General features: G+C 36.2%; 1 protein-coding gene across 10 annotated transcripts in view; it reads left to right on the forward strand.

Annotated features, from left to right (window-relative positions):
* Nucleotides 1-18,827, forward strand: part of RIMS1 (regulating synaptic membrane exocytosis 1) — a 418,725-nt gene that overhangs the window by 215,212 nt on the left and 184,686 nt on the right. For all 10 annotated transcript variants that reach the window (XM_012721799.1, XM_012721804.1, XM_012721818.1 and 7 more), the window contains 2 exons: nucleotides 12,067-12,407; nucleotides 15,611-16,473. In XM_012721799.1, coding sequence (XP_012577253.1) covers nucleotides 12,067-12,407; nucleotides 15,611-16,473 — 1,204 coding nt within the window. The remainder of the gene's footprint in view (nucleotides 1-12,066; nucleotides 12,408-15,610; nucleotides 16,474-18,827) is intronic.

Consider the following 18,827-nt stretch of genomic DNA (forward strand, 5'->3'; position numbering starts at 1 on the left):
CCCTCCGCATCTCTGGCCTGTACCCCAGTTCTATATGAATAAATAAATCTTTAAAAAATAATAATAATAATACATATTTTAATAGGCTAGGCAGTAAATATTTTGTCTCTAAAATGACTACTTTCTATTTCCTGCGAAAAGTAAATAATCAGCTGTGTTTATTTGTTAAGTCAGTCAAAACTTACCTCTAGATCATATACAACAGTAAGGGAAAGTCAGATTTTTAATGAGTGGTTACAGACTTCTCAGTATGAAATCTGTGTCAAATATTTTTCCATTTTGTACACAGAAATGAGGTTAATGCCAGCTTAAAATTAAATAGGAATCGTCTTGCAATGACAGGTGTTTCTGCTATGTTATGGTACTATTTCCAGTGTCACTAAACAGTGCCACAAAGGAAGGATTATGCAAGCAGGGGTGAAATAAATAGCAGGAAAACACTATAAAAACTTTATAAGCTCTTGAAAATAGATGACATTTTTGGTAAACATCACCATCAGCAATAATACATATGGAGTTAGGGAAGGGATCAAAAATTAGCTAATATATGCAGTACATGGTGAAAAGTAGGCCAAAGTTAATTTGTTAGAAATGGGAAAATTTATGTAGCTTTATAGATTGTTTGGAACAAAATATATTTATTTCACATTAATAATTACAACCGTGTGACTTTACATGTAAAGTGACTTTACATCATTATACATGTTTTGGGGTTTTGTAGGTTTGTACCTCCACAAATGTACCCTTTTAGAGCACACTTTTGCTAAGCAAGCTCTTCTTTTGAGCTCTTTGAGGCTCATGGTTATATTAATTGTGAAAGTTGGTAGTAGCAGATCTGTGCAGAAGTCAGTGCAATGATGCTTAATGGTGGCTATATTTTCCTTTTAATTGAAACTTGTTACAATTTATTTTTAACATGTCAGCCATAAACTGTTTTATAATGTATTTTATCTCTCAAGACTAGGGACAGAAAGATATGCAATTACTTTTTAGATGTAAGACTGACTGCAAGTTGTTTCTAAGAATTCAGTTGATTTATTAAAGATATTTTAGAAAGCCGGTGTGTGGAGTTGCCCTATGTCTCTGAATTTAAGAAGGCATATCAAAATAGAAAATTGCTTAAGTGTATAAGCGTGCTTCATGAGAACTGGCAACAGAAATGAATTCCGAATCAAAATATTGGCTTAACAAGGTCCCCACAATATGGCTTGGTGTTTGAGAAGAGTAACCAGTTTCAGAGGGTAGGAAATTGTGGCAGAGGGATGAAGTCAATAGGCTGTGTAGAAATGATGCAGGGCTCACTGTTCCATGTAGATGGGTTAGGTCTCAGCAGTCAGAAGGAGTTAAGTTGAAAACTTAGTGTTCAAATCAGAATTTACCCCCCTCTCATCATGGTGTGGGGACATGTAGCTGATGACAGTGCTGCCATGAAGGTCAAATCCCAGGTTGGGCCTAGGAAGGCACCAGACTATACAGGAGAGAAAAAACCATTCTCCCAGCACTAGACTATCTTCTACATTATCATATTCCCCATCCTTTCTGCTAAAAGTAAGACTTTTTTTTGAAGTTTTTTTTTATTATAATAGTTTTTTTTACATCATTTTGTGACTTTTTCTACCTCAGTTGTAATCCCTGTAGACTTCCCACCAGGGAGGCCTTGCACAGGCATGTGGATTTTTAAAATCTTGTTTCACTTGATAACCATATTTTTATAACATTTATTATTTGCCAGGTATTGTTCCAGGTACCTTAGTATACCTATGTTGCAGACAAGGAAACTGAGGCACAGAGCAATTGGGTAACTTGCCCAGAATCACAACTGATACAAGAAGTGGTTCCTAACAGTTATGATATGGAGCGCACATTGAATCTTTTGCATCCTCTTCTTGACCATCTTTTATACAACAGATATTCCATAGGTTTTTGTGCAGTGTATCTTTCGTGTGTGCATGGGGGAGGGGGTATTTGTGTACTGTATGTGCATGTGCATACTGTGGGCTGTATGTCTTGATACTAGCACAGCATTTGTGGGGGCAGTGGAACTAGTGGAACCTTAAATTAGAAGGCAGGTGTTATATAGTACCCCACTCAAATTATCTCACAAAACTCCTAACTCACTGCATTGCAAAACCTTAGCAACTCATGACCTCTCTGAGTCAGGCTATTCATTTGAAAAATACAGAAGTTGAATTTATTGCCTTTTTATATCTTTCAATTATAGACTGGAATCAGGATTTATACTGATTTTTAAAGCAGTTAGTAAAGGCATTTTCTATAGGATCAAGCTGACCCTTGACATCCGAATTAACTGCCTCCCAAAGGTCCCTCCATACTTACATTATTACATGATAGTATCAGTCAGGTAAAATAAGCAGCAGTACACCTGCACTCAAAAGTTGACTTTCTCCCTTTGCTATACCAGGGTAGAACATTCCCGAGGAAACTCAGAAAGGAAAGTTTCTAAGAAAGGGCTTGTGAAGTATAACTGATAGGACTGACCAGTTTAATTTGATGTCATGATTATTTGATACAAGATACTGAGGATTTATAGATAGAAACTACCAACCTGCAGTGCTACGTTGTTAAATGCATTATATTTGAAAATCTGGTGAGTGTAAAAAACAGTTGCATTTATGTATTTTTGCTCTTGTGTAGAGGTTTTAATGCAACAGAATATTTTTAATGTTCAAATTTCAAATTATACAAGGCATAAAAAGATAGAATTTGCATTCCCATCAGCTATAAAAGATGCGGAAAGAGATACTATTGAGAACATAGCTCTCACCTAATAAAGGCACAGAATTAATTATAAGCTTGAATATGCAAGTAATTATACTGCTTTATAGTATCTTTGCTGTTCTGAGATGAATTATATCTGCTTGGCAGACTCCTTGATTCCTGGAAAGAAAAAAAAATTGTATCTATACATTTATGCATAGCTATAAATTTACAAGCTGGAAGGATAATTACCCATGAAAAGAGTTACACATTTTTATAAAAAATACAATCTTTCCACATTCCGTTTTCCTTTGGCTTGAGAATTTGAGTTCTATTCTTTTGGTTCTTTTTAAACTTAAGCATTCCACAATAATTCTAGAAGTATGTTATGCATTTCCAGAATAATTTAATGTTTTATTTTAAATCTGTGTTAGGGAGAGGATTATATCAGAGGTGTGAAATTTTTTAGACCACAATTCACATATTTATTATTTAGCAGTTAAAGAGAATATTTCTATTTATATTTATCAATGAATCAATTTTGTTGAACTCTTCTATATGCTTCCTGAGTTTTATTCTCCATGTCTGGTTAGTTAATACTTGAAATTTGCCTATTTTTTATTTTTATTTGTCAAATTCTGGTTTATAAATGTTGAAACTATAGTCTTTTATAGAAATGAAATGCATCTTTTAATCCTAGTGAAGATTTTTATGTCATCTATTTTGTCTGATATTAACATAACTTTACCAACTTTCCTCTGATTTAGTATTTGCATGGTATTTCCTTTACTTTATATATATTTAATCTTTCTGTATTCTTACAGTCAAGACACAAAAACCTAACCCAACTATTTCTTAACAAGAAACAAATTTTCTTGTTAACAGATAGTTGGGTTAGGTTTTTTAAAAGCCAGTCAGATGATTTTTTCTTTTATTTGTATCATTAAATTTGTTTACATTCTGTGTAGTGACACTACATTTGTATTTAAGTTTACCATCTTGCTTTATAGTTCTATCTCCCACTTTCTAACTAATTTGAATTAATTATATTCAGATTTCTATCCTTCCATTAGTGTGATGGCAATAGATTCCTTTGCTATTCCTTTATTTGTTATCCACAAAATTATCTGTTATCAATACTCAGTGTATATTAATATATTTACAACATCCTGGAAAATAAAAGGATCTTATACCACATTAACACAACTTATCCCCTTCAATATTTTGTGCTTATTGTAATTTATTCTATATGATAAATATTTTAAGTTATCTTGTTTGCCAGCACTATGCATTTAGACTTACCAAGAAATGTTCTCCATTTTTTGGTGCCTTTTTCCTTCTGGCATCACTCTTCTTCCGTTAAGAAATTTCCTTAGTATATTCTTTGCTATTGATAAGCTGATAACATATTCTCTTTTTGTTAGAGTCAAAATACACTATTTTTGCAGTGTATTTTTCATATAGAATTCCATTAAACATTTGTTTTCTTTTATCACTAATATGTAATTATACTGTCATCTCATTTATCTGTTGAGATGTCAATTAAGATTTTCATGGCTATTCTCTTGAAAAGATTGTAGCTTATTTTCCTCTGGCTGCTTTAAAATAGTATCTCTGGTTACTTTATGTATTTAGGTATTATCTTCATAGCATTTATTCTGCCTAGGGTTTGCAGTAATTCTTAAATCTTAAATCTGTGTCATTAGTGTGTTTTACTTCTTATCCCTAGAAACTAATGCATACCATAATTTTATTCATTTTGTTTGTGATATATAGGGTAATATATATATATATATATATATATATATATATATGGCAATAAGATCCACCTTGAAATTTACTTCATCAATAAGTATTTGAAGTATTATGTCAGATGTGAAAAATGCAATTGTTATACAATGAATATAACCATTTGGATTATGGAAACCTTTAAAGCAGTTCATAGACAGTTGAGACAAATTCTCAGAATGGCACCTTGTTCTGAGAGTTGGAGTATGGTGTGTATTCAGGAAAGAGCTGAGGTTGGAAAATTAAGAAAGAAGTGTGCTAACTAAAAGAATTATAATCCTATCTTGACTGTACCAAATGATTTGTCAAATTTAAATTTTGGAAGATGTGGAATTGTGTAGCAGTCCATTGTAAAAACAGTAAAAGGCAAGAAAATTAGTTAGAATATTAGTTATGGACATTTTGGTAAAAAGAAATGTCCTCAAATAAAACAATTAATGGAAAGCAAGTTTGATATTTAGGAATCAGAGAAGATTTCAGGAAAGATCAGGGAGAGAAGAATCAATGATGTTAGAGTAATGGCTGTTTTCACTATGTGGATGGCGTATTGTTAACTGAGACAATCAATCCAGGACAAGAACAAGTTTTGTGGGAAGCATAATCACTTCTGTTTTGTGTATTTTAAATTTGAGGCTCCATTGTGGCATTAAGTGGTTACATATATTAAATGAGAAAAAAGTAGATATATTGATATTATATGAGGTACTTCAACTATGCATCTTGATTTTAGAATCAGAAGTTTGTAGCACATAATTATATTTTTGGCTATGAAATTACAATTCTATTTGTCTCTCATTCGTTTAAATTTATCTGTCATGTGTTATAATGAAAATGCTGTGAGCATAATTTATAAAAAATGTATGTATTGTATAAGGATTCTCAGTAGTAGTTTTTTAGATGGGGTTGTAATAAAAATATACAGAAATCCTTTTTCCATCTTTCATGGAGCCTCTTAGAATAAGAAATGCAAGGCACAAGTGTATAATTGTATGTAATATCAGCATTTGCCATGAGATTCAGGAAGGAAAATTTAATAAGAACTAATAGGAAAAGTAAAGCATGTAAGGAGAAACTGAACAAAAAAACAGTCATTGAAGTCCAGAAACAACAAAGAAAGGATTGGTAGTAGTGCATTTCAAATATTCAAAATTACTCAGTATAGGAGGGCTAAAAAGTATACACAAATAGGATTAGCATTGTGCAAGGTATCCAGAGTATATAACTCTGGGTGCTGGAGTTATATACTTCAAGGAAGGGAGAAATCAATGGGTTGTGAGAAAATAGAGAGAGTACCATCTATTTTACTTTAAAAAGTAGTTTGGCTTTTGCTTGCCCTTATTTTTTTTCAAAGATTTATTTATTTGTGCATACAGAACTGGGGTACAGGACAGAGGCTCAGGGCCGGCGAGAGGCTTCACCAGAGACAGTGGGGAGCAGAACAGACAGATCAACGAAGTACACTGCTGAGGGGAGCAGCTGGCGGGTCAGGAGAGGTCTGCCACGCCAGGTGGTCACCTCCGGGGCAGGTGGGAATCGAACTCATGGGGGAGTGGCTTTAGCTTCTCAGTGCTGTGCTTTAACCCGCTGCGCCACCAGGGAGAGGAAGAGGGAAGAGGGCCCGCCCTTATTTTTTAATGCGATAACTGGTTCATAGAAATACATTTATTTCAGATGGATGTTGATTTTAAAGAGGCTAGAGAAAACTGATGAATGGGAGAATAGATTCAAAAGAGAATTAATTTTACTAGAAGAAAAGCCTTGATTGTTTTACATGCATTGTTAAGCATAAGCCAGGAGAGAAGGAGCAGTAGCTAAGACAAAGTTTGAAGACACAGGAGAATGAAGGAGCAAAGATGGAGTGAGGTTTTCATTGGACGGAAGGGAAGGGTCTCTAGCACAACTGTACACATTACCTTTCAGTGGATACATGAACGGCTTATAATTTGAGCTAGGACTCACAAAATAAGGATTAACGCATCCTTCAGTTACACCAGAACATAAGGATTCTCAGATATGGTTAAAAATGCAATTCAACCTTTCTCTATATAAAAATAGAAATGACCTCCAACAAAATGACACAAAAAGACAACCTGAAGAATGGGGAAACATACATGGTAAAGATGAGCCAAAAGAGTAAAAATTCAACATTATAACTCACTTCATTGAAGGTTCACAATTGATTCCTTCTATTTTATTCTCAACGCAGTACCCAGTAGAATTGTGTTAAATCCTAGGATACATTAGTTTGCTTTTCTGCTCAAACCCTCCCAACAGCTTCCTATTACTCTCATCATAGAAGTAAATGTCTTTGCTGTGATTCACAAAGACTTATTGCATCTGACTCCTGTTGCTTTACTGAACCCATTTCATACACTGAACCCTTCACTTACTCAGCTCTAACTATTCCTTGAAATCACTAAGTATAAGACCCCTCAACAGCCTTATCATTTGCTTTTCGTGCAACCTGACATGCTTTTCCCAGATACCCGACAGACAACTCATTGCTATCACTTTCTCAATGCTGTCCCTGACCACCCAGTTTTAATTGAACCCTACTGCAATGTGAAATGTTCTATGCCTTTTGTCGTTTCATTTCTTCCTACTTTATCACCATCTAGCATGTGTCATATGCTTACTCTTATGTTTTTATCTTTGTATTCTTTCACTTGAACATAAATTCCATGGACATTATTTTTGTCATTTTGCGTCACTGCTGTATCTGCAACACCTAAACCAGGCCCTCAAAAAAGATTTTTGAAATAAAATATATATATATAGACTGTAGCACTTTATATAGCAAAAAGATCAAATGTTTACCTTTACTTTCAAGACATATCTGTAGTGAATTTTTATGTATTTACAATCCCTGATATTTGTTGAGTGCCTTCAGGTAACATATATTCTTGATTTAATTGTAACAGAGATCCTATAAAACTATTCTGATTATTTTATTTTATGAGTGAGTAAACTGGAGCACAGAGAGATGATTAAAACTATCCTAGATAGCACAGAAAAATAGTAGAAGAACATAAAGCCTGTTCCCTTTACCATCATTCACTTTTTTTGCTGTATTTGACATGTCATGTCCTTTACAGAACAAGATAATAATCACCTTATTTACAGGAGCAAAAGCAATGAGAGGCCTTCTTCATAAAGCACAACACAAGAATTGCAAAAAATTTAGAGTGTACTGAAATGAAAAACATGACAGAAAAATTGACATATGTGGCAACTAACAATATAAAAACTATCACAGGGTTAATAAAACAGTAAGAAAATACAGTTAATTCAAATGATAAATATATACAACACACACGCACAGCTTCTGTGCTAATAAAACATATTTATCCTATATATTTAGATGCTAAATATCTCAAGTGACTTCGTAAGCAGAGTACTTGTGTTAATGTAAGAATTCTGTTAATCACCATTCTGTTGTCAGACTTTGAAGGTTTTGTTTTGTTTTGTTTTCCTTATATGAATAAAATTAAATTTTTGTCTTTCTCCTCCGGACTTATTTCACATAATATCCTAAGTTCTACTCAGGCTGTAACAAGTGACAAGATGTCATCTTTATTGTTCATAATCAGTGTTCCATTGTGTTATATACCACATATTTACCAAATCATCCTTCCATGGCATTTAGGTTGGTTCCCTGTCTTGTCTGTTGTAAGCATTGTTGCAATAAATATGGTGTGGCAAATATATTTTGAATTAGTTTTTCATGCTCTTCAGATAAATATCCAAAAGTGGGATTTCTATTTTTAATTTTTTGAGTTAACTCCAAATTGTTTTCTATAGTTGCTGCACCAATTTGCATTTTCACCAACAGTGTGCAAAGGTTCCTTTTCTTTGCATCTTTGCCAACCAGCAGAGGATGGGGATTGGTGTCTATGAAACAGGTAGAGGGGCTTGATTAGAAAGTGATGAACAATAAAGAGATCTTTGGTGGTGGCATGTTGTGGTATATGCAGTTGTCAAGGTGTGAAGTTACACACCTGAAAATAGTGTTGTGTCATTCATTATATATGTATATGTAAGGATTTTATTTTTAAAATAAAGAAAATCCATTCTAAAAGAATTATATACTTTGTTATCTTGAATCACTTTATCACTTAATTAACACTCACTTTGTCTGGATCTGCAAATATTTCTTGTGAAGGCAAATACAAAGTTTCTCTTCTACTTGAATATAATTTTTCTGGTTTTATCCATGAACTTCTTTTGATAGCTTGATGGAGAGATGAATAAATAATTAATTAAGCAGTACAAAATGTTGGTAGAGCAAAGGTCAGAGTAATATTGTCAGTTGTTTCCCATAACTGATGTTATGCCACAAATCATGCCATTCCATGTTACATCACAGAGTTCTTTAATGAGTTTGTTTTCTCCACACATGTAAATTGTTAAGGTGAGTTTTTCAGAACTGTTTATGTTTATATTAGTTTAGAACACACCTCAGGATATTTAACCAAGATATGATACTACAGAACATATTGTCTTAAAGATGGGTGTGTGTATAAGTGTGTGTGTGAAATAAATAGGATTTTTTGGTAAAAATTGTCATGTATTATCCTCCTTGAAAAGAGGCAAATAAGAAAGTCTTCCTGCCCCACTTTTATATAATCTCTACACAAGCAAAATACTTAATACTAAATTCACAAAGAGAATATTAAAATGTACATAACTGTATCTTAGCAACTGTTTAAGTGTGTACAGTATATGATATCTGATAAGGAACTGTTAAAAGTATATTTTTCTTTATAACTCATTTGCAATTTTTATTTGTAAACTATGTCACAATAATTTACATAATTTAATAGATATTGAGAGGTAGTCTTTTAGTGAAAATATTTTCACTTTTTTAGAATTAATTTTGCTTTCAAATTTGTGGAGCAACTGACTATACTTAGAATTAATTTTGAAATAGAAATATAAAATTGTGGTGAACAGGAAATAAGATAAGAAAATGTTGCAATTAAGCAACATTTTCTGTGTTTACAACAGACAAAATTAATGAATAATATTTTAAAAATAGGTGCTTCTAACTACCTACTAGCTGTAATCTTTGAATAAGTTAAAATACCATTAAATGATTTATAAAATTTTACTATAATTAACAACTTTACCATTTACTTTTATTGACCCTGTAGCAATTCTGCAAATATTTAAAACTTGCAACATGCCAAAAATCTCTCAATTTCTTTTCAATAGTCCATCTTTATGACACTCAAAAATGTAAAACAATCAAGTTAATATTGTGACAATAATTTTCTGGAAATATTCAGATGTACAACAAAGTGAACGGTCTCATTCCTGATCTTTTTCTTTTTGTGCATCTTTAATCAGCTTAATTCCACTTTGAAATTTATAATAATTTTAAATTTTACTGTGTTTTTCTGAATGATTTTTAAACAAAATACATATTTATCTTAAAAATACCTTAAAATTTTTGTAAAAAAGATAAGGCTTTTGATGGATGATAAATAATGTTTTGGTTCTGGGTGTATTAAAGACAAATTTAACCTACTTAACTGATGTAAAATAGTAAAAGTTTCACACTAGTCAATTAGAACTATAAAATTTCTGAGCTTCTAATCAGTCTTATCATCTAAAGAGGCAGAGAGGAAACACATGTCTCCACCCACTCAGAGGAGTATTAGTGTCTTTGTGTATAGAATCCCTGGTTCTGGATATTAACCTATACTACTGTCTTTGATATGCTTATATTCAGCCGGGACTTCTGAGAAACTTTTCTTTATGACATCAAATAGAAGGTGATTGAGAACATACTTATTTGGCATATCCTTTATTAGACTTATGCAATGTATTCTTCATTTTCTTGTACAGCTTCATAAATGAGAATTCTGTGACACTGATTATAATACATTATGTAGATGTTATACTTACCTATTTTGGTGACCCTCTGCATTCCAAGATGTAAGAAGGTATAGAGGAGTGAATTAAGCTTCATTAATCTTAAACGAAAATATTTCCTTCAAATTTAGTTTTTCCCATATTAATTCATTTGAGTTTTCCTTCTTGGAAAGCAATAGTTCTTAATAGTTTATCGGAAATATTTTCCTTTGAAAAATGTACTTTGCTCTCTTTTTCTTTTAAAGATATATTTTCATTGTGCATACAAAAACGGGATTATAGGCCAGAGGTATGGGGGTGAGTATTTACCACAGACAGAGCAGGGAGCAGAACAGGCAGATTGACAGAAATATGAGATAGGAGAGGTCTGCTGTACTATATGGGCTAGCTCCCTGCCTGTGGTTGAACTCCTGCTGCAGTGGCTGGTATAATTCAGTAGACCTGTGACTTAACCACTGAACCATCAGGGAGTCTCTGCGCCCTCATTTTCTACTCTAACTTTAGCTTTCATTTTGTTATTTTATGGCTGCAGTGGTAATTTTCCTCCTGTTCTTTTGTTTATAGTAGTAGCTTTTCTTATTTTTGTTGGCTAAGTAGTACTTCTCTTTTAACAACTTACATCTTTTCTCCCTTATGAAAGATTCTCCCTTATGCAATTTTTTTTTTTTAAGCTATTGTTGACCAAGTCAGTACTGTAAAAACAAGGATATAGAACTTGGTCATCACCTTTCCTAAGGGATGCTGTTTCTGAAATATAAAGGAAATCTGAAGTGTGTTAGAGGAAAGCAACTGAGGCAGTTAGGTAAAATTATGCCATGAAGATGTCATGAAGAAGCCGAGATATTCATGGTATTTAAAAAGAAGGCTTATGGTCATTAGGTGCCTGTCTTACCTTTGTGTGTGCTGTCTGTTGCTGTTGTTATTATTTATTATTTCTACTACTGTTGTCATCATTAGTACCATCATATTAAATATCACTAAGAGGAGCACAAATAGATTGAAGTGGTGATGCAACTTATAATTTATCAGTGGATTTATTTCCAAAAGTCTACTGCAAAATATGGTTGAGTGGAAACTATACCTGCATAGTCACATATGCATAACTCAGCATCAATAAATATGTTCATAGAAAATCATATTCATCACGTACAATGAACTTGACCTTAGTTTATTACTAATTAACTAGAGAAAATATACAACTTGACCTTTTTTTTTCTTGCTTCATATGAATATATATGTAATATCAGCTTTGGTAATGAATGATTTTGGGGTGAAAGATAACTCTTAAATCCTTTGTGACAATTAATTATAGAGCTTACAACTTTTTTCCAATCACTCAACTACCTGGCATAGAACTTTCTTTCTTTCTGGACATTTCAAATGAAACTTCAGAGGCAGTCATACAAAACATGATAATATGTGGCAATGGGAAACTCAGAATGGTAGGATTAGAAATGCCAAGGACAAACTATTCTGACTACTAAGAGGCACTGTGACTTCAGATGTTTCCACATCTGGCATTTACATACTTGACTATGACTTGTGCCACCATCATTTTCACGATGTACAATGATAAATATGAAGTTGACAATGACTCTTTTTTTATTTAGAAGGTATTTTAATGTGGTGGGAATATTTCCAACTAGCCTAGAAAATTTATATTGTTCTCTCTTCTTCGAATAGGTTATGTGGGTATGCAATTTATGTCGAAAGCAACAAGAAATCTTAACCAAATCTGGGGCATGGTTCTTTGGAAGCGGCCCTCAGCAGCCAAGTCAGGATGGAACCCTAAGTGACACAGCTACAGGTGCTGGTTCTGAGGTACCAAGAGAAAAGAAAGCACGACTCCAAGAGCGATCTCGGTCTCAGACACCCCTGAGCACAGCAGCTGCTTCCTCCCAGGACACGGCCCCTCCCAGGGCACAACCAGAGAGAAGTAAAGGGGCTGAACCCTCACAGCAAGCCGTGGGGCCTGACCAGAAGCAGGCTTCATCGAGGTCTAGAAGTGAACCTCCAAGAGAGAGGTAATAGTTCATTAACTATTACAAAAGACAAAGTCCTATATTGAGAGCAGTCATTTTCAAGAATTTGACTACTATGAAGAGGAATGTTTGGAGGTAGTATTCCTCAGGTCCCAAAGGAAGGCAGCTCCAGGCCTCAAGTACTTTGTCTATCTCTAGACCTTCATTCATTGTGAACCTTGGTTGAGCAGCTTTTCTTTCATAGCCTTCACAGATGTACACAAGTCACCTGCCTAATTCAGCGGATAACTTCTAACTTCCAACATAAACTCAAAAAAGATGTGGTATCATTTATGCACTTCAGAATGTCTTTTAGTTGAAAGAAAGCATACTCAGAGAGCATTTGACAGGCAAGCCTAATCCACTGGAAGCGGTGTGGGTACATCAGCAAAGTCTTCTTTGGCACACTTCTTTCACACAGAGCTCTGAGGAGTAACTAATAACTAAAAGTGAAGGTGGGATGGATGCTGCAGGTACACCTACAGGCAGGAGGCCTGAAGCAGCAAGCCCTAGTAGATGCCCCTGGCTAGAGTGTAGAGAAGAAGAAAGGGGAGAGGTGCTTGGTAAGGGTCTAGGCCTACGTCATACTGGAGCTTTTGGCCAAGGTACATTGATCCTTGAATTATGGAAAACCACCAAGGATTTTAAGCACTGGAAAACATAGATAGTTCACTTCAATTGATCAATTTATTTATTTTATGAAAACATGTATGAACAGATAGGACACCATGGCTGGGAAACAGTGTTAAAAAGGAGGAGGACGTAGCCTTTTGCTTCATGAGTTTGGTGCTTTGGAGGGCCTGACTATCTTTAGTGCTAGGATTAACTGCTTTTTATTTTGTATCCCTTGTTTATCCCACTGGCTGAGAGAGTAGACTCCAAAGAAGGTATTTCCTCTCTTTTCAGAAAAATCATGTGAAAGATTTTAAAGAAAGACTGGGGCTGAGCAATTAACTGTACCAGAAGCTGAGTTGATCAAAGCTGGAAAATATATAAAGTATTTTGGGAGTCACAGGGAAGAGGAGGTGAATTCTAACGTAAGAGTTTTGGGGTAGCCAGGAATTGTATGGTAGGTACAGAAGAATAGAAGAAGCTATCATCGGCAGGGAGAATGAGTTCCCAAACTATGCAGAGAAAAGAGAGAGGACACCAAAGGTATGTCAGTGAAGGCAGAATTATTAGCACTTGGTGACAAATTATTAGTTATGAAGAAATAAAAATGTTAAATATAGTATGGGATTGGTCAGAAAATGAAATATTTAAATAAGACAGAGAATTGGGAGTTAATAAAGTTTCTAAATAGAGAATGCAAAGTGAGTCTTGTTTTGAATACAGTGGAAATGTAAAGGAAACTCAAGAATAAGGAATAAGGAGAGTTTTTTTTTGTTGTTGTTTATCTTTTAGCTGAAATTTAAAGAAGAGTGAGAAGGGCAAATACCCTTACTGATTAGATATATTTTTTTAATATGTATATACTTCTGGAAACAATGGGGACATTGTTATATAGGAGAATGAGAGACAGCTGGAGGTAAGGGAGAGACTTCAGAGAGGAAAGAATAATGAAAAGAATGGAAGTGTGTTTTAAAATATTGAAGAAATCTTGATTATACTGTGTATACCCATCAGACCAAGTGAAAAGATAGAGTTGAGTAAAGGTGTTAGTGAATCAAAGGGTCAGAGAGACTGGGGAAACTACAATTTGCGTAACACTCCATACTTTCATAAAACATTTTCACAGATGTTTTTCCTTTAATCCTCACATGAACTCTGCAAAGTAAGCAATATTTTTCAGCACTTCAGGAAAAGTGAACTCCCTCAATATAAACTGCTAAGAAGAGCAGCTATGCTTTATGAGCCACTAAAAGTGTGCAGTACAATCATGAAAAAGTTTGCATTACTTTCATGAAAACTGTATGGTAATGATTGACATGTTCCTATTAGAACCCTTTACACTGTAAAGTTGTAATGCTATCTTCTGATGAATAGCCCTTTCACTTCCAGTGCCTTAAGCCGACTTTACCATGCTTCTGTTTTGCCTTCTATACCATGTGAAACCCTTTTACTCTTTCTTTCCGTCATTACCAGCCTCTGTGACTCCACAGCATATTTTAGGAATTAAATTCTTAATTCATAATAGAAATTACCCTATTGTATTGTTTTCACCTTGTATTTTTCCTTGATATTTGTTCATGATATTTGCTTTTGGACTTCCAGTCAAATGATATTCTCTCTGGAAAATTCTCTCTATGGATTTCCAGTTTCTAAAGGGAGGCTTAGGTTGCCTCTCTTTTAATTGCATACTAGGTCATAGTGTCAGAATGCAAAGCCAAGGTGCCTAATATTTGTAACTGCTGGTATGATTGCTGGAACTTTTCAAAACCACGAGCCACTCCAGTGTGCAGAAAAGGGCTGACAAGGACCGTGAATGGAAACAAGAGTCAAAAATTGCCAGATCAAAAATAAATAAATAAATAAATAATTGCCAGATCCTTTCCTTTACTTTTTATCTTTGCCAGTCCCTCAACAGGATGAATAAAAACAGAACATAAAACTGTCTTCTTTTGAACTGTGTTCTAAAATGAGGGAGCAGGAAGGAGGCAAGATAAATGCCTAATAATTGCAAAGTTTTCGGAATTTCATCAATGAGGGTAAACAAAAGCTAAAACTGTGATCCAGCCAACCAATCCCTTTAAAAAAAATTGCTTGAAAGCACACCATCTTGTTAGCATTACCTTTGTTCTACTAAGTACTATTAGACTCTGAAATGGGTATACCGTATTCACATTACTTTAAAGTTTCTCTTAAAGTGAGATTCTCAGTATGCATTGTCCAGTTAATATATCAATCTCATATTTAGTTTTCAACTAAGATGTAGTGTTTTTTGCCTGTTACTAACAGTTTTATTATTTTCATCGAAAACTCATTTAAGTCTGATTCGCACGCAGGTGATAACACTTGTTCGTTTATTGAATTGACTTATTTTTATTGATCGAATTCACTGAGAATTCTAAATGTGCAAACAAGTTTTAACGTCCGAATATATTGTAATTCAAAGGAGACTTCAGATCTATGGTTTTAAGGTGGTTCTTTATCTTGCTTTTAATGAGGTCGGATGAGAGCTAGTTATTTAAAAAGAGTTAAATCTGGAATGCGACGGGACAAACTTCACACCGCGCTCCTTCTTGACGCTCCCTTGTGTATCCTAGGAGGAAGACTCCAGGACTCTCAGAACAGAATGGCAAAGGAGCCCCGAAGAGCGACAGGAAACGGGTGCCAAAATCTGCGGCGCCGCCCGGGGAGGGGGCCCTGGAAGAACGCGAGCGGAAAGAAAGGCGCGAAGGCCGAAGACTTGAGAAGGGGAGGTCACAGGACCGCCCAGACGTGCCGGAAAAACGGGAGGCCGGCGAAGCGGTGGATGAGAAGCAAAGGAAAGAGGAGGAATACCAGACCAGGTATCGCAGCGACCCGAACCTGGCCCGGTACCCGGTGAAGCCTCCGCCCGAGGAGCAGCAGATGCGCATGCACGCCCGAGTGTCCCGCGCCAGGCACGAGCGGCGCCACAGCGACGTGGCGCTCCCGCGCACCGAGGCGGCCGGCGCGCCGCCCGAGAGCAAGGCGGGCAAGCGCGCGCCCCCCGCCGCCAGGCCCTCTCCGCCCGAGTCGCCGCGGGCCTACTCGGCCGAGAGGACGGCGGAGGTCAGGACGCCGGGAGCCAAGCAGCTAGCGAACCACAGCCCGCCGGCGCCCAGGCATGGGCCGGCCCCGGCAGAAGTCCCGGAGCCCAAAGCCCAGGAGCCGCTCAGGAAGCAAAGCCGCCTGGACCCCAGCTCGGCCGTCCTCATCCGCAAGGCCAAGCGTGAGAAGGTGGAGACCATGCTGCGGAACGACTCGCTGAGCTCCGACCAGTCCGAGTCGGTGCGGCCGTCTCCGCCCAAGCCGCACCGATCCAAGAGGGGTGGCAAGAAGCGGCAGATGTCGGTGAGCAGCTCTGAGGAGGAGGGCGTGTCGACGCCGGAGTACACCAGCTGCGAGGACGTGGAGCTGGAGAGCGAGAGCGTCAGTGAGAAAGGTAAGGGGCGGCGCCGGCGGGATGCCCGCAAGGTGCTCCGGCGCCGCGCCTGGAGGTGCGACTGCGCGGGCACCCAGGCACACGTGTCCGGGTTTTGGAGATGCAGCTTGCGATGTTGGACCGATAGCCCTGCCGTTTCCTTTTGGAAAGGCGCTCAGAGAGCGGATCCTGCAAGTTTTCTTATCAAAGAGGGGAAAAGAAAATTTCGTGTATGCTAGCCGAGATGGATGTAGGGTCATCCATAGGAATTATTTGCAATCCCAGCACATTACGAAACAAACAAACAACAACAACAACAACAACAACAACAAACACCAGTTGTGGCGGGGATAATGTCTGAAATGGGAGTTTTCGTTAAATTTCTCTGGGTGGAAACCAGGGGCATCACATGTGCCATTATCCATACAGATAGCCTTGTTGCTCTTAACCTATTAATTATTCTTTCTCAATAACTGCCATGAGGTTCACTAGCCATAGTTGTCTTGTTCTAATATTTTAATCAATCCCAACTCAAAATGTGTACAATGAAACACTATAAAGAGCAGACTTTCAATCTGTGTAATAGACATTTTCCCATTTCAGTCATCTGTGGAATCTATTTGTACCTTTATTATCTAGCCCACCGTTGCCTTGCCTAGCCATGTTAATTTCCAGCACCAAGAGACTCTGCACAAGTTGTTTTCACTTAAGTCTCAGCTTTCTAGTGGTACAATGGAAATAGGACCACCTACTTTATAGGGTTGTTGAGTGGCATGAATAAAACGATTCATACAAAATAGTTTGTTAGATTAGTGTTCTTCTATCTTGATTTTGCCTATCACATTTACATCGTAAATACCTAATATGAGGATGAGTGCAGAATAATCATTCCTAAATATAATATGCAAGAAAAGGGGGAAAGAACCATTTTTGTGTCTTAGAGATTTTAATGGAGTGACAAGAATAATTTCAGGAGAGATTTCTTAGGAGGAAGATTCTATATTATGAGTTTTAGTGAGAGAGAGAGAGAGAGAGAGAGAGAGATTATTCCTATAGTATAAAATCGAAAGCTGGAGGGAAAAATAATTAAAAATTGCATGGCACCTTTACTATATCCTATGCAGTTGCCTGTTCAGTTTACCAATTACATATTTAAACATTTATTTAATACTGTTCTTGGTTCTCTTAATCCATTGAAGCTGCTGTAACAAAATGCTACACATGTGGGAATCTTATAAGCGACAGAAACCAATTTTTCACAGTTGTGAAGCCTGGGAAGTCCAAGATCAAGATATATGTTGTGCTTCAGACAAGGTCTTCTTGGATTTTAGTTTACTCCTTGCTCACATGGTTTCCTCCCATGGAAGCTCTGTGGAGTCTCTTTTAGTGAAGCTCTGTGGGGTCTCTTTCAGTGAAGCACTAATCCCAAAGTCCAACCTCAGAACCTAAGTGTCTCTCTCAAATCTTGCCTCCTAATGCCTTATCTTTGAAGGGTAGGATTTCACCTTATAAATTTTGGTGTTGTAGGTAACTAATACATACACATGTGCTTTTCTGTCATTAATATTCTTATTATGTCAAGTTGGTTTATAGATTTAGTAGCAAATAAGTATTTCATACTTCCCATGAATAAGTTAGGCTTAGAAAAAGATAAATATGTTCCAGTCCTTCATAGTTTACATTCTGTTGTGAGAAGTAAATAATAAAGAATAATTACAGAATGAAGTACAATTTAATGTACCAAGTACATTTCTTCCAGTTATAGCGATACAATCTTGCTGTATTCAGCCAGTCAACAAAATACAATTTGTTCAAATGGCATCTGAAAGACTACTTGGCCTTTACATTCAATATTATCATTTATGTATAGTGTAATTACAGACACATGCATATGTGCATGCACACACACACACACACAGGGATTAGCAGTGAGCTCTATCTAATGCGCCTGTCTAAAAATCAAAGTTAGCTGTCATGTATTTTCAAAGAAACTGCTGTTCATATTGCTACTGCCAACTGGCAGAAATTGGGCATTTCTTATTGTAGTTAATAAGTATTAATCTAAATTTCTCCATACAAAAGCAAAACCATCGAATCTTTCATTTAAGATAAGCAGTTGATTTGAATGAAATGTGTAATCCAATGCACTGGGGCAAGGTCCTATCAAGAGTTGTACCTCTGAGGAATTGAGTAATCAGGCCTGAGGATATAGAAAGAGACCAACATGGTGCCAGTGTGGAGGAGAAAAGTAAGTGGTGCCACTTCTGAGAAGAACTATCTATGCTTGCTGTCTTGATCAGGGGGAATAAAGCCATTTACACTTGTGGGGACTTAAAATGTAAGTTTTGAGACAAAGAAGATTGGAAAGAAGCCTA

Source organism: Condylura cristata, unplaced genomic scaffold (assembly GCF_000260355.1).
Source record: "Condylura cristata isolate star-nosed mole 26May11 unplaced genomic scaffold, ConCri1.0 scaffold00001, whole genome shotgun sequence".
NCBI lineage: Eukaryota > Metazoa > Chordata > Mammalia > Eulipotyphla > Talpidae > Condylura > Condylura cristata.